General features: G+C 36.1%; 1 protein-coding gene across 3 annotated transcripts in view; it reads left to right on the plus strand.

Annotated features, from left to right (window-relative positions):
• The window catches only part of LOC126161802 (cytohesin-1), a 214592-nt gene that overhangs the window by 183944 nt on the left and 14358 nt on the right, over positions 1 to 16290 (plus strand). For all 3 annotated transcript variants that reach the window (XM_049917892.1, XM_049917891.1, XM_049917893.1), the window contains 6 exons: positions 2782 to 2846; positions 7774 to 8040; positions 8914 to 9026; positions 12551 to 12699; positions 12822 to 12933; positions 14200 to 14427. In XM_049917892.1, coding sequence (XP_049773849.1) covers positions 2782 to 2846; positions 7774 to 8040; positions 8914 to 9026; positions 12551 to 12699; positions 12822 to 12933; positions 14200 to 14427 — 934 coding nt within the window. The remainder of the gene's footprint in view (positions 1 to 2781; positions 2847 to 7773; positions 8041 to 8913; positions 9027 to 12550; positions 12700 to 12821; positions 12934 to 14199; positions 14428 to 16290) is intronic.

Consider the following 16290-nt stretch of genomic DNA (forward strand, 5'->3'; position numbering starts at 1 on the left):
ATCCACATTGCAGTGGCACTTCCTATGTCTTTGTACGTATTAGTAAAGAAAGACCTTCATTGTCCATCTTTTGCTCCAGAACAGATTTTTGGTTGTATGCCACTGTCTAATATCGAACAAGATTATATGAAAAATTTGATGGCGAAGGGAAGGAGTGGGAGGGGGCCTGGCCTGAGCGAAATGTGATTATACGGAATAATGAGAATGGTCGAAGTGTAGAGGTAGTTTTGCGCATTTGCTGTAGTAGTAATTAGTATGGTGATTTTTGACAGGTGCTAGTGAATAGTTTGACAAAAGGTGATGACCATGGATTCCTGTGGCCATGTGATGAAACTCGGACATTGAATTAACCATAAAGTGCAACATTTGTATACATAAAGTGAATCAATACTTAGGTGTTGTAGTAAACCAAACAATATTCCTTCAGTAGAAATGCAATGTGGCCTCAGAATGAATCTTTCATTCTAAGCAGTGTGTGTGCTATTTTGAAACTTGTTAGCTAACAAAAACTGTGTACTGCACAAGCACTTAAACTTCAACTGAATGGAAGTTTACAAAGTAGTAGAAGGGTACTATACTCACAGAATTGGAGCTGTGAGGGTAGGTCAGTGAGTTTCAAATGAAAGTTAAGGTTTTAGACCAAGTTCTGACATGGCACACTTTTAAATTTGTCATGAACTTTACTAGATGACTTTCACAGACATACTTCTGTGAAGAAATTGGGACATATGACTGCGAATGGAGAAGTTGCAAGGAAGTAACACTGTTGCTGCTGTTCTTTCCCAAATCTAATCACTCCCTCCCCCCCTTTTTATATGAGAACTATTTTTTGTAGCAGAACAGTGCAGCACCATACTAACATTTAATCACCTTTGAATGTGTTAAAGAGGGAATAGAGTTTTGAGCATTAGTTGCAGATTAAATAAGTTTTCCATTAAATCACAGTGAAGGATAAGAGAGATCTTCATAGATACAATTGATTTTATGAGTCTGTTTCCAGGGAAATAACTACTTTCATTAGTGTTTTACAGCCTTCTGGATTGTGTATTCTTACCAATCTGAAACAATTTCTTTTGACTTCATTGTGATACATACATAAAAAAAGTTGACGACATTGACATTGTTATATCCAGAAAACTTCCACAAAATGCCTTATGAAATGCAAGCTGTAGTCACATGCATAATTGAAGTTAAGCCTCTGTATAGTTAAATTTAATGTGCATGAGCCAGTGAAAAGAAATGTGATTTGATGAACCAAAGAGTATTCATTGAAAGAAGAGAAAGGTTGAAAGAAGAGCTGAGCAGTTCATCACCAGGTGGCATAATGAGGCTATCACAGATATTTTCAACAAACAACTGAGTAGGTGCTAAAATAGACATCATGATTTCCCCCTCAGAAATTGTAGTATATTTACACTTCATACAAAATATTTTGTAATAACCTAAAGCGTGAAATTAGATAAGCTGAGATAATTTGGAGTTGAATGGGCCATCTTCACATAAAGCCTTAGTGTGCGATACTGGCTAGTGGTGAGAGGGTCCACAGTAGCTTACTATGTACCCTTTACCACACTCAAAACAATGTTGATTGGATGTATAATGAGGATTTATTTTAGTAAAGACAGAGTTGTGTAACTGAATCCACTGGTGCTCCTCTGCAGTTCTTCCTGTCGGAAGAGGATTTCCGGGAAGTGAGATAACTTATCAAGCTTGCTGTGAGTCATTTTTGAGAACTATGTAACAAACATTGGGCATAATTGTAAGTGTGTGCTTATAATGTATTTTTATTTTAGGTTTCATTTTGTTCCAGTAATTCTCTGGATTTTGACAATGTGTTACGTAGCATTGGATCTCGTTCAGAGTGCACTGTAGCTATAGTTAACTGTGACATTAGACAGGTCAATTGTTGTTTGACCACGGGTAGAGGATAGATCTACATACAGATCATGCTGTTTTTGTAGATTTTAATATGGTTGTTTGTGAGTTCTTGATGAACATTGTATTACACCTGAGATGTGCAATTAATCACTGTTTCTCATAATGGTATATAAAAACACCTCGAAATGTGGACAGACAGCCTGGAAAATCCTGTGTGGGGTTGGAAAGACATTCATGAATCAGTGTAATACATAAACAGTAAAATTTTCTGTAACTATAAAGTATGTCCAGTACCATCTGCATATCTTCCACAGCAAATACTGATATCATTGGTTTTTCTGTCCATGTCATCCTCGAAATGGATGTCATGCTTCATTATTTGATATGTCAGTTACTGCATTTACAAACAAATATTTAATAGTGACTTAGTTGAAAGGAAAGAGGTTGTCACGGACAAGCAATGTAGTAGTCACAAACTGCACATTCTTTAGTGTGTACTTGTAGTTGTCAGGCTGTTTTGTGTAAGATCTAAAAAGAAATTTTATAGTGTGTGGTGTAAATGATAAATGCCAGCAGTTACTGACGTAGCAAATAATGAATCTCTTTCCTTCTTTTACAAAGCTTACTGCTAATTTTTTCAGTTAATAAAACATCTGCCAATGCACACTTTGTTAAGAATGTGGTAGGCCTAATTTCAGCTGTAAGTAAGAGCTAACCAAATCAATGTTTGTTTTTTTTTTTTTTTTTTTTTTTTTTTTTTTTTTTTTTTTTTTTTTTTTTTTTTTTGGTGCATAGGTGGCTGTAGTCGAAGAGAAAGGATGTGATAATCAGTCCACATATATTATAAACACAGTTTGTGAATAACCTGCTCAGTGGCTTTTATTGTGTTGCTTTGTGTTTCAGCAACTGAAGGATGCCTTGGGTGAGGTTGTTGCAGAGATGGAAAACATGGATACTGCTGATGAGAGGTAAAGTAAAGTTTCACATTTACTTCTAAAACTTATGTATAAAATTTATTGCAAAAAAATTGCCAAAAATTATTGTAAGACTTTAAATTGGTTGAGGTGTCTTTTTTGACACATGAGGCACCACACCAAAATATTGATCTTCTTGGTTCCAACACCATGTGTATAAAAGAAAGTTAGAACACCTTGGTGACATATATTTATTTGGCCTAGTGACAAATATATGCATTCATCTGAGGTTAACAGTTTATATAACCTTACAGTTTGAGAATGCTGTGGAGATTAGTCTTCGTATTTATGAGAGTATAATATGCTAACAGAGAACAGATGCCATTTTTCCTATTTAGTTAGAATGACTATGTAAAACAATGCTCCCAAACTTCTGGATTTTCTGAAGAGTGGAATCTGAAGCCCTTCATGTGTATTTTAAGTTGAGGAAGAGAAAATTATCTGGAGATGACAAATGTGGCAAACAAGGTAAAACATAGGCATTTCCATTTGATAATCTGCCAATCCACTGCTGCCCAGGAAGTAGTTGGACATCATTTGTCTGTACTGGTGTGAAAAGTAGAAAACAAGCCTGCATTCTATAATGAGAAATGAAATAACAAGAACCTTCAGAAATGTATTTTTAGGTGAGAGTATTGAAGAACAAATTGAGTAAAGAACAAAGATATCCTGCAGTGTATCAACAAGAACAATGTAAGAACCTAATGAATCCCAGAAAATGATAGGACACATATTGATATCAGTTATTGCTCAAAACAGCAGATGGAAGGTGTGATGGAAGCAATTGGTCATAGATGTTAAGCCTGCTTATGATTGTATAAAGGCAGATTTCTGACAGATGATGCAACAGTTAGGCAGAAATGGAAGATGGCTGGCAAGCAAGAGAACTGCATGAAACTAGCCTAAAGATCTACTGTGTAAATAACTACTGCAAGCATGGTTTCACCCCTTGTCTAAAAAAATGTTTGTGGCCTTTAAACTGTTAAAACTTTTCTTGAAAATTCTCATTGAGGTCTGTTAAAAATAGCAAGCCTTGACAAGAGTGAACTCAACAGTCAGTTTGGTCCTATATGAAGGTATTTGGAACATGAAGCATTCACTTGTTTTACAAGAGAGATGCACAGCCATTGTTCTGTGTTTCCAATTCTGTTTCGTCAATTGTAGTGTTATTGTTGGTCAGAGTTGTCAGCCAACAACTGCAGTCAGTTGCCTTCTGTATCCTCTGACCACCATATGAAGCCATTTGCCACTCTAAAACATTTCTGCAACTCAGTACCAACTCATCCTGTGCTTTCTGAATTGGTTCAAATGTCTGTTCCTTAAGAAAAAGCATCATAGGAAATTTAATTTTCTCCTCCCTCCTCCTCTTCAAAAATCTACAGGCATAAGAGCAACTGCTTGACTGCTGCATTGTAACATTGCTGCTCAAAAATGTTTTCCAAAAGATGTTCGTGGGACGTCTGCAGAAAATGCGTGGGAACTTACACACTGCACTTCATGCCTTCCTTCAAAGGATCTGTAGAGAGATAGTTGTTGCAGTACTTCTTGAACCAATAAACAAACAAAACCATTGGATAAAATGCTTGTAAACTTAAAAAGGTATTTAACTATGCCACCATGCAAACCAATCTGGTCATTTCTGGACACCTCAGTGGCTGAACTGGAATATTGTAGCACACTCAAATTCTGTACATTAAATTTCTGTTCAGTAGTTTGAGTAGAGATCTACAGCAGATCACACAAAGAAGCTTGTTCTAAGCTGAAATAATGCTTTCCATTCTTAATAGATACAATGCTGATGAGAAACTCATTCATGGAATGACTGCTATGGACAGTTTTGACTTTGGCGGTGCATCACAAAAACTCTGCTGTTTCTACCTCCCGAAACACTCGAAGTAGAAAATTCCCACAAGACAGCCATTTTTCTGTAACTTGATTCATACGTACGTAATGATGTAAACGTAAATTGTTATGAATGAGATCTCATGAAAGAAATATTGGAGATGGCTGTTCACTGTGCTATGTACAAAGGTGAATCCACATTAATTTGAAGCTCTACAAAACAGCTGTTCACTCTATCGAAGTTAATGGTGCTGAGTGCTGAGTAATATCACTGGGTACAACATGTTCTTTGGGTATAAATGCGTGTACTTCACTGGATGATCATCATTTACTTGTGTTAAAAACTACAGTGTTAGATGTATTTTATATATCTGCAGTGACAGAGAACATGTGTGCATACTGGTTTTGTTGGTATGGACACAACTTCTGTACAAAACACTGTATGACCTGGAAATTGCTCATTTCCAGCATGATGGATGGCAATAGGCAGCAACTTATGATTCAATGAAATTACAAAATAAAACATCATAATGTGTGTACACTGGCCACATTGCTTGTAGGAGTGGCTAAGTCGAAGATACATGTGTATGACAGTCCAGTGTGAGTAATGTGTCCAGTGTACACACATTATGGTATTATGGTAGTACTTATGTAAATGGCTTGGTAGTAAGTCCAAAACAGGTTGCCATTTAAATAAAAGCAAACTTCTGTAAAACTTTGATTGTTTTATAATTTAATTGAATTCCTGGAAGTTAATTCCTTGTGGCCACATAGATGTCCACAGACAGACACACACACACAGAGAGAGAGAGAGAGAGAGAGAGAGATCTACTAAGGAGACTGCCTACACTACGCTTGTCCGTCCTCTTTTAGAATACTGCTGCGCGGTGTGGGATCCTTACCAGATAGGACTGACGGAGTACATAGAGAAAGCTCAAAGAAGGGCAGCACGTTTTGTATTATCGCGAAGTATGGGAGTGAGTGTCACAGAAATGATACAGGATTTGGGCTGGACATAATTAAAAGAAAGGCGTTTATCATTGTGACGGAATCTTCTCACGAAATTCCATTCACCAACTTTCTCCTCCAAATACAAAAATATTTTGTTGATACCGACCTACATAGGGAGAAACGATCACCACGATAAAATAAGGGAAATCGGAGCTCATACGGAAAGGTATTTGTGTTCGTTCTTTCCGCATGCTATAAGAGATTGGAATAATAGAGAATTGTGATGGTGGTTCGATGAACTCTGCCAGGCACTTAAATGTGATTTGCAGAGTATCCATGAAGAAATAGATGACATGGCTTTATCGTATTGGTGAATAATATTTGATAGAAAGTGCAAAATATCGTAAGACCTCTGAGGCAGAGCTGGTTAAAGAGAGAGAACACTGCCATAGAGGAATTGGTAAATATGGGGCAGTGTTAAATGGAACTCTACGCCAGTTTATTTATTGTGGCAATTTGTATTGGTAGCACGTAAATGGTGAATTTTAAGACTTCGCATACGGTCATGGTTAATGAGATTGTATATAAATGGATAAAATAGTGATTTCACGTTGTGCTCTTGCAGACATTATTTTGTGAAATAAATGGAGTACTTTAGTAAGTTACATTAGGAAGTCTTCTTTATATACTGATGGTGACTAATTTCGGACTTCGATCCAGGTTCAGACCATCTGTCTCTGTAAGTTACTGAGTACAGTTATGTATGTATGTATGTATGTATGCATGCTTGGAACAACCACAGCAAATAATCCAAATACTAATGCTGTATTAAAGCATACAGTATACCAATTACAATGAGAACTTAGTGCTGCTCATTATAACTGGTCCATTGTACGCTCAAGTATCTGCATTTTATGTATTTGCAATTACAGGTAACGTGATATAATGCTGGCTTTATTGGTATGGACACAGAACTATATTTGTTATAGAGATGCTTTGGGAACTCAAATGGGAATCACTGGAAGAAAGGCAACATTCTTTTCGAGGAGTGCTCTTGATAAAACTTAGAGAACTGGCATTTAAAGCTGGCTGCAGAAAAATTCTACTACTGCCAATGAAAAGTTCCCATAAGGACCATGAAAATAAGATTAGGGAGACTGGGGCTCATATGAAGACATATACATTTAGTTTCCCCTTGCTCTATTTGCGAGTGGAGCAGAAAAGAAACATGACTAGAAGTGGTACAGGGTAGCCTCTCGTCGTGTGCCATAGGGTGGTTTGTGGAGTGTGTGTCTAAATGTAGAAGGTAGATCTGTATTATTTGCTGTGGTTGGCCACCGATCATGATATGTAACTGAATTCCGCCACTAACAGTCGGGCATCCTGGAGATCAAAAGATATTATTTTCCAATGAACAGCATGCAGGTTTCACTGTAAATTTCATGATGTTGTGACACATACTCTTAACTCTTTTTGTTGGAGTAATGTTAGGTAGCATCAGAAAACTATACAGTTACTATGTGATGTGCAGACATTGCACTGTAGCTTTAGTGTCATTGTTGTTTCCACTTCACTACATGAATTGTGTGTGTACCACAGATGTCTACCTGTTTGACTAGGCATTTATGTGAGTAAATGGGGTAATCTCACCATCTCTCCCAAACCTCTCCATTCTGTTCTTGATGGTTCCCATAATGTATGGCAAAAATGTTTTCATTTTTGTTTCATAGTAATTAAATTAAAAGAATCTAAAGCTGTCAGAAACTAAATAGTTGGTTTTCACACTACAGTGCTTTGATAGACATGATCCCCTGACCTTGAAACTGACTACAGTTGTCAGGTATTGGGAGACATTTAGTTTAATGTAGATGCAGATGCATTTTCACATACACAAGTCATTCCCACAATGGGAAGAAGCTACAAGTAACAGAACTGTTTTCAGTTAATGATTCCTAATGACTAGGCCAGAGTGATCGTACAAAAATGAGAAATGCTTGTTCATTATACAAATGTTGCTCCGATAAATCTCTCCATTATAGTTCCCTCTTTGTTTGTCTGAAATATAATTGGTATTCCAGAAATTTTACTGCATTTTTTCCACATAATGAGTAGCTTGTCTGTTTTTCAGTAAAAACAACACTAAAGCAAAGCAGATGTCCATTGGCCGCAAAAAGTTTAATATGGACCCTAAAAAGGGCATTGAGTACCTGATTGAACATGGCTTGCTTCGAAGCACACCAGAAGATGTTGCCCAATTTTTGTACAAAGGTGAAGGTTTAAATAAGACAGCAATTGGAGATTACTTAGGTGAACGTGCAGATTTCAATGAACAAGTGCTGAGGGCCTTCGTGGAACTACACGACTTCACTGACTTAATACTGGTCCAGGCACTCAGGTACGTTTCTTTGGCTCATAATGAGATATATGTAACTCTTTTATGAAAATGCAACTCTTTTATGAAAATAATCAATTTTTTAAAAATATGAATGGATAGAACACACACATAGTTTAAAGAAATGTGCAAAATGTAAGAGCCAGTGGCTCACTCAGCAAAAGATTTGTTCAGAAATATAACAGTCTGCCCTCTCTTCCGTGTGTACCTCTTAACGACTCAACACCTCTACCATGTTGTTAGACTAACCATTACAGATAAAACTTGAATGGGTATAATAATGGAAATCAGTGGAACCCTTAAAGGATAGTGCTTCACAATTTAATTCCTGCAGAGACCTGTATGTTTTGTGGAACTGAGTAGCCTATTCCCCTTTCCTTGTTTTAAAAGTTTTATCACAGAGACAATATTATGAGAAGGAACGTTGCTGCTCACCATATAGTGGAGATGGAGTCTCAGACACAACAAAAAGATTTTCACACTTAAAGCCATGTGCGGGTGTGCGCTTGTCTGTGTATTGTTGACAAAGGCCATTGGCCAAAAGCTTTAAGTGTGAAAATCTTTTTGTTGTGCCTATCTGTGACTCAGTATCTCTGCTATGTGGTGAGTAGCAACTTTCCTTCTCATAATATTGTTACTTTCCATCCTGGATTTTCCATTGTTTAATCACAGACATCCTGCAAAATTATGCTTATTGTAAACCAAGCATTTGTTAGTTAATTGGTTCAGTTACTACGTAAAATTTGAAGATAACTTCGAAATGGTCCAATAATCCTCATAAAACTGCAAAAAAATCTTGTTCCAACTTACTTCGAAAAAGCATTTGTTCCCTGTTACTGCTTAGTTCACAGCTCAACATAACTGCATTTATTACAGGCAATTTTTGTGGAGCTTCAGGTTGCCAGGAGAAGCTCAGAAAATAGATCGGATGATGGAATGTTTTGCACAGCGATATTGTCAACTGAATCCTAACATTTTCACAAATACAGGTAAAGCTATCAACAAAACATTTCCTTCCTTCTTGAAAATGTAAAGCAGGATAGCTTGTATTCAATTTGGATAGAAACACACAGAATTACGTGTACTACTTCAAACATTTTATGAAGACCATTTTCCAATTAAAACACAATGAGAATGGCATGCAAGGTTTATTTGAATGATGTGGAAGGTCTTAATATGTTACAGAGATCAAATAGTTTATTGGATTTGACATAGTACTAAATATATTACTGACCTTTAATATGTTTTGAAGGAGGTCATATTTTTCATCAAAATTTATTATAAAAATTAGTGTTCTTGACTGAGTTACTTCAAATTTTTGCCCAATAATCCAGTAAACATTTAAATGGCCATAGGGTATATATTTTTGTAAACAGTATACAGGTTTTCCATGAAAGTTGACTGTGAGGGAAAACTGCTGTGTTGCGGGAATGTACAGTTTTTTCTTCCTTGCAGTTGGTATTTCAGGAAAACCTACATATTAAGAAAATTATTGTTTAAGACTTAAGATTAGAAAACTAATAAGCACTCTGAATCATCTGAAACTGTTTACTGCCTGTTCACAGATTTAAACTCTGTGAAATAATGTAATTACAGTTATTATCCTCGCAGATCCAGCAGCTGGACAGGTCTCTCTCACCCTGTGTATCAGTATCCCATCTGATTTACCTATTCAGTTTAAGCGAATCAGGTTTCATGTGCAGTAACAATAAAGAAGTCTCAAATACGTCAAAATTGATTTATGATCAGTGCTTCTTTGCAAGATCAGCTGTGTGTGTTGTTTTGCTACTTCTTACTAGTCAATAGCCCGCAAATTTAAAACTATAATCTCTTCTATTAAGGCATAGGCTATATCTTTTTAAACAATTGTATACACAGTAATACTGTGGAACCTCGATTTTACATTCTCTGATTTTACATTTCCACAATTCTACACCATAAATTCATAGACCCAGTGAAAAACCAATAAGATCAATGCTAAAAATTCCCCGATTTTACATTTCTTCATAGTAAGGTTTGCCTCAATTCCAAGTACTCGTGTCTCACTTCGTCCTGTTTAGTTCGTGTATGTGGCTGAATATGTTCAGTGGTTCAAAAGACATATGGTTCACACCGGTGGTGGTGGTGGTGGTGGTGGTGGTGGCATGAAGGGAATATTTTAGGCCATTATGGAGTGGGGAGATGGGAGAGAGGAAATGATGACGTAATCCAGGATTGGTGTTGGCAACACAACCTGCAACATTTAGCTTCACCACACAGTTGTGATAAAACTACTGCTAGGTTGCTGCAGTAACGGAGAAACAAGAAAGTCAACACAAAGGGTTCCGGACCGAGCCAATATGTGACAAAGGGCCCCAGCCCCCACCTTTTCTTGTACCACTTGTAACTCAGTCTCATCTTTTTGCGTGTATTTCTGATGTACTGTATTCAGGAACAGTATCAATTGTCAACCTTTTAAATTCAAACACTGAATCTTGAAGAATATGCTTGGTCATAATCGAGGAAATGTCGCCCATTTCCAGCTAGTGAGCTCATGTTGGCTGGCAACTTGGTAAGTCACCAGATAACCAGCACAGCCACCACACCACAATAACACATGTAAAAGAGCTCACCTGGATGTGTGGTGAGGGGAAGTGGCCCTTCAGTGACAGGAGTGCAGGTAGGATGAAAGCACTTTATGAAGTGTTCAAAATATACTTTTAGTGCAGATGATGAGCTACGACAGAGGTGTCGCACAGAAATAGAACAAGGGTTTTGTGCTAGCACATTTTAAAGGCTTTAGTGTTCAAATCTGTCACGATGCAGTTCCAACAACTGCACACACACTACTAATGTATATACTTTGGACCTCACACACCGCACATCCATAAAGATCATAAAGATTGGTAGCAGTGGTAGAGGGCTTGAAGCGAAACTGTAGCACCTACGCTTTCTTTCAAATTTGAATTGAATTGAATACATTTTACAGTGTACAGAAATTCACTGACACGGCTTGTATTGATCTTGTAATGTCTGTTGGGGAAGTAAAATCATTTTTCCACATCTATTTCTCTCATCAGTACTAAAATAACACTTTAACAGTGGTTAGCATATGAAGTGCTGCTCATAAGAAAAGCATTAAACAATAACAGCAGTGGTGAAAAAGTATGTCATTAAGCAGATGTCTGCATTTATGCATTTTGTTTAACCAGTTAGCTGCTGTGATGATTTTGGTTTAATTCAACATGTTCATCAATTTTTGCTTTTTCTCTGGGTGAGCACAAAGGATAATCTCTCAAAAATGAGTGATTTTGAACGTATAATTTGTAGTCGTAGCATGTCGGAAAACAGCTCAATTACCTTGTACCCACATACCAATTTCAATTTTTGATGATTTTTTGCTTGCTGCTACATATGTGATTTTTTAAGACCTGATGAAATTCATTACCACAAATTATTGTATATGCATTGTATTGTTCATTTAATTTCCTCCACTTGGACAGAGTTTATACAAAGTATTGTAGAGAATTGAGATTTGTAATCATATGTACCATTTAAAGGTGTTTTTGCTCATATTTTGGGGGTTTTAAAATTTTCCTCAATTTTGCATTATTTAAATCTTGACAGCAGAAAAACATAAAAAGGGGTTTCACTGTATATGTAAAACGGTGTAGATGTGCTGTGGAAATGTGGAGCTCAGTTTTCTTCCTCGCAGTTGGCTTTAGTTATAACTATTCAACAAATTGTTTTCCCATGTGATTAAAATAAAAACTCTGCCAGTCCTTTTATCTGACACAATTCTATATGTTCACATCAACAATAAACTGAACTTAAGGTCATACATTAAAATATGTTAGAATCCATCAATGTTTTTTGCATGAGTAGTTATATGTTGCCCTTTAACAATTTGGTAGTTCAGAAAACCAGTTCTCGTACAACACATTATTGAAAAATGATTTGTTTTGAAGTTCCGTAATTGTGTTGTGTACAAATTAAAGAAATAACTTACAACCAATAAAAACAAAATATTCTTTTCTGCTAATGTTCTGTGGTTTATTATAATTTAGAGTTATTTTCTTTTAAAGTGAGTGAAACTGCAGTGAGAAGCCAAAAATTGTATCGTGACATAATTCCCAGGGATACGCCACATTAGAACATATATCCAACTCCCATACAAATTTAGCAGTTGCAAAGTATTGCATTAAGGAGACATGATTTAGTATCGTGACTACTTAGACTTAATTTACATGGAAAACTGAGGAATAAGAATTCCCATACATAATTTTGAATTGAGAATCATTTACAAGAGGTTATGACAAATTTGTTTAGTTGTAAAATTCCTTCAAATTGAAAGTATTTAAATTTGTTGCCATTTGTCACTCATGTGTTTCTCAGTTTGATTCTTATGATTTACTTTAAATTATAGAGCATGTGTGGATCTAACAGACCAGTTGTACAGTATCTAGTAATGTTTGGATTTGGGTCTCCAGTGCAAAATACTTGAATAAAAAGTTGTTAATTTCTTATTTTTCAGATACGTGCTATGTATTGTCATTTGCCATTATTATGCTCAATACTAGTTTACATAATCCAAGTGTGAAGGAAAAACCTACAGTTGAACAGTTCATTTCCATGAATAGAGGCATAAACAATGGTGGTGATCTGCCTCAGGAATTGCTCATGGTACTGTTTTCAAAATTTTACAAATTTAGTTTACTAGCAACTAAGTAGTCCACATACAGCTTAATTAAATGAATTAGTCTGGAAAGAATCCTAAGCTTAGAATCTTCACATGCTTTTTGCAGAGCCTTTATGAGAGTATAAAGACTGAACCATTCAAAATCCCAGAGGATGATGGGAATGACTTGATGCACACCTTTTTCAATCCAGATAAAGAAGGTTGGCTGTGGAAGCAAGGTAAGAAAAGCAAATACTTGTACATTTCACTAATTTTTATAGACCTTTGATTTAGATATGTTTGAATCTTGTGTGTGTGTGTGTGTGTGTGTGTGTGTGTGTGTGTGTGTGTGTGTGTGTGTGTGTGTGTGTGTGTAGGTCACACGACCTTCAAGGGAAAGATCACTGTCTACATAATATTCAGATGAAACAATGAAAAGAATTCATGGACAAATTAAATGCCTAACAAACAAAATATATTGTGGTTAACTGACTGTGATTCCAATAACGAGAATAAATCACAGCAGGTAGTACTGTCAGATACCACTAGATCATAGGACGAGCAAAAGCTCAAGAATTTGACAAACATGATTGAAAACTCTTATTTCTCGATTAGTTGCCATTGTTGCATTTGCAATGGATCAAGGCTGGCTGTGGAGAACCTTTCACCAAACGTAATAGTGGCCACCATCAAGGAATATACTGCAGGTGAAGATATATTCATTCTTTTAATTCCGTTGATAGCTAGTAATTTAAATATGCCCTTCAGTTTAAAGCGATTGCAGTTTCCCATCTGGCTTGTATTTGCTATGGGTCTCAAAAAGGCACAGGGCCAATCACTTTGTTTCACATAAATAAATATGCTGGGCACTGCAGCTACTTTAGAATATGATGAGGTAAAGGACCAAGGTATTATTACAGTAATATTTTACACCAGTAATTTGTGGTTAAGCACTAGTCATTTCAGATTTTTGATCACAATATACAACAACCAGTCTCCTCTGTGAACAAAGTTTCAAGAGTAGTGCTATAGTCACCTCTGTAAAAAGACTAAAATGGCAGGGCACAGCGTTCAGCAATGTATTAGCATTATGTGAAGTGAAACGATAGGTAATAGCTTTTTAAGCGTTCATCGTAAAATGTTGACTGAATATGAAAACTGAAGCTAAGATAAACCATGTGTGAATAACTTACTAATAATAACAACAACCACTACCACCACCACCACCACCACCACCAGTAGTATGAATATTTGTCATGCCCCTAGAGACACTCAGAATTAACACTGACAAATATCTTATGCTGTATATTTGTTAATGCTGGGTGTTAATTTATTAAGAACAATTCTGAAAGAGTGTGATGTAAACTCTAAAGAGTGTGATTTTTTTACACTATTCACAAAACACCTGTATGCTTCATTCAAACACATTTTAATTGTAGGGTATGTATGCAACACAGCCCCATTCAGCTAATTTTTAAAATTTTCTGCTAAATTTTAATTTGCAGGTGGCCGATACAAAAGCTGGAAGCGACGTTGGTTCATACTAAATGACAACTGTCTGTACTATTTTGAGTACACAACTGACAAAGAACCTCGTGGTATTATTCCTCTTGAAAATATTCAAGTTCGTGAAGTGACAGATCGCCATAAGCATCATTGTTTTGAACTGTATGCTAGTGGTTCTGATTTCATCAAGGCATGTAAGACAGACAGTGAAGGAAAAGTTGTTGAAGGTAAGATGAGATAATCTGAAATAATTTCCACCACTTTTGATAGAAATGCATAGGAACATGTATTCTATATGCTACTGTCTCTTAGTTGTTGTAATGTTGCTACATTATTGATAATAAGGAAGCCAACAATGTCTGTGGGAGAGAGATAATGTACCAGACTTGTTCCTGTTGGGAAGGGACATTATGTGCAGAGTGACTCTTTGTACAACAACAACAACAACAATAATAATAATAATAATAATAATAATAATAATAATAATAATAATAATAATATACTGAAAACAGAATTGACAGCAAGAAACAAGACAAAAGCTATAAATACTTATGCTATACCAGTATTGACCTACTCATTTGGAGTAGTGAAATGGAGTGACACAGACCTAGAAGCACTCAATACACTTACACGATCACAATGCCACAAATATAGAATACATCACATACATTCAGCAACAGAAAGATTCACATTAAGCAGAAAGGAAGGTGGAAGGCGATTTATAGATATAAAAAACCTACATTATGGACAGGTAGACAATTTAAGAAAATTCTTTCTAGAACGAGCAGAAACTAGCAAAATACACAAAGCAATCACTCATATAAATACATCAGCTACACCATTGCAATTTCATAACCGCTTCTACAACCCTTTAGATCACATAACATCAACAGATACAAAGAAAGTAAATTGGAAAAAGAAAACACTACATGGCAAGCACCTGTATCATCTAACACAGCCACACATAGATCAAGACGCATCCAACACATGGCTAAGAAAAGGCAATATATACAGTGAGACGGAAGGATTCATGATTGCAATACAGAATCAAACAATAAACACCAGATATTACAGCAAGCATATTATTAAAGATCCCAATGCCACAACAGATAAATGCAGACTTTGCAAACAACAAATAGAAACAGTAGATCACATCACAAGCGGATGTACAATACTAGCAAATACAGAATACCCCAGAAGACATGACAATGTAGCAAAAATAATACATCAACAGCTTGCCATATAACATAAAATAATAAAACAACACGTTCCCACATACAAGTACACACCACAAAATGTACTGGAGAATGATGGATACAAATTGTACTGGAACAGAACGTTATAACAGATAAAACAACAACACATAACAAACCTGACATCATACTCACCAATAGAAAGAAGAAATTAACACAACTAATTGAAATATCCATACCCAACACAACAAATATACAGAAGAAAACAGGAGAAAAAATTGAAAAATGCATCAAACTGGCTGAGGAAGTCAAGGACATGTGGCATCAGGATAAAGTCGACATTATACCAATTATACTATCAACTACAGGAGTCATACCTCACAATATCCACCAGTACATCAATGCAATACAGTTACATCCAAACATATATATACAACTACAAAAATCTGTAATTATTGATACATGTTCAATGACCCGAAAGTTCCTAAATGCAATATAACATATACCGTACAGTTAAAAGGAAGTCACGCTTGATCAAGGTCCGCGTCACTGTCCATTTGTGACCAGACATAACGGCTGAGAAAAAAAAAATAATAATAATAATATGGAGAAACTACAGTGTTATTTACAAGTACAACTGCACAAAAGCTATACAATACACAGAAAGTATAAGCATATTGGTGGATAGAGCAGCTCTCAAAGTTTAGAGTCCACATTACAGTTACTTAGTAAGAGTGCCAGTCATGATGAGGCGAAATTAAGTATGCCCAGGAGGCATGATAGCAGTTCGCTTTGGAAATAGGGTAAGTGGGTTGCCTGTCGGCAGGTGTGATATCACTTCTGTATGTTTCATACTTTTCACACAGTTTTCGCCTGAAAGGAACTTTTGAGAATGAG

Source organism: Schistocerca cancellata, chromosome 2, assembly GCF_023864275.1.
Source record: "Schistocerca cancellata isolate TAMUIC-IGC-003103 chromosome 2, iqSchCanc2.1, whole genome shotgun sequence".
NCBI classification, from domain to species: Eukaryota; Metazoa; Arthropoda; class Insecta; order Orthoptera; family Acrididae; genus Schistocerca; species Schistocerca cancellata.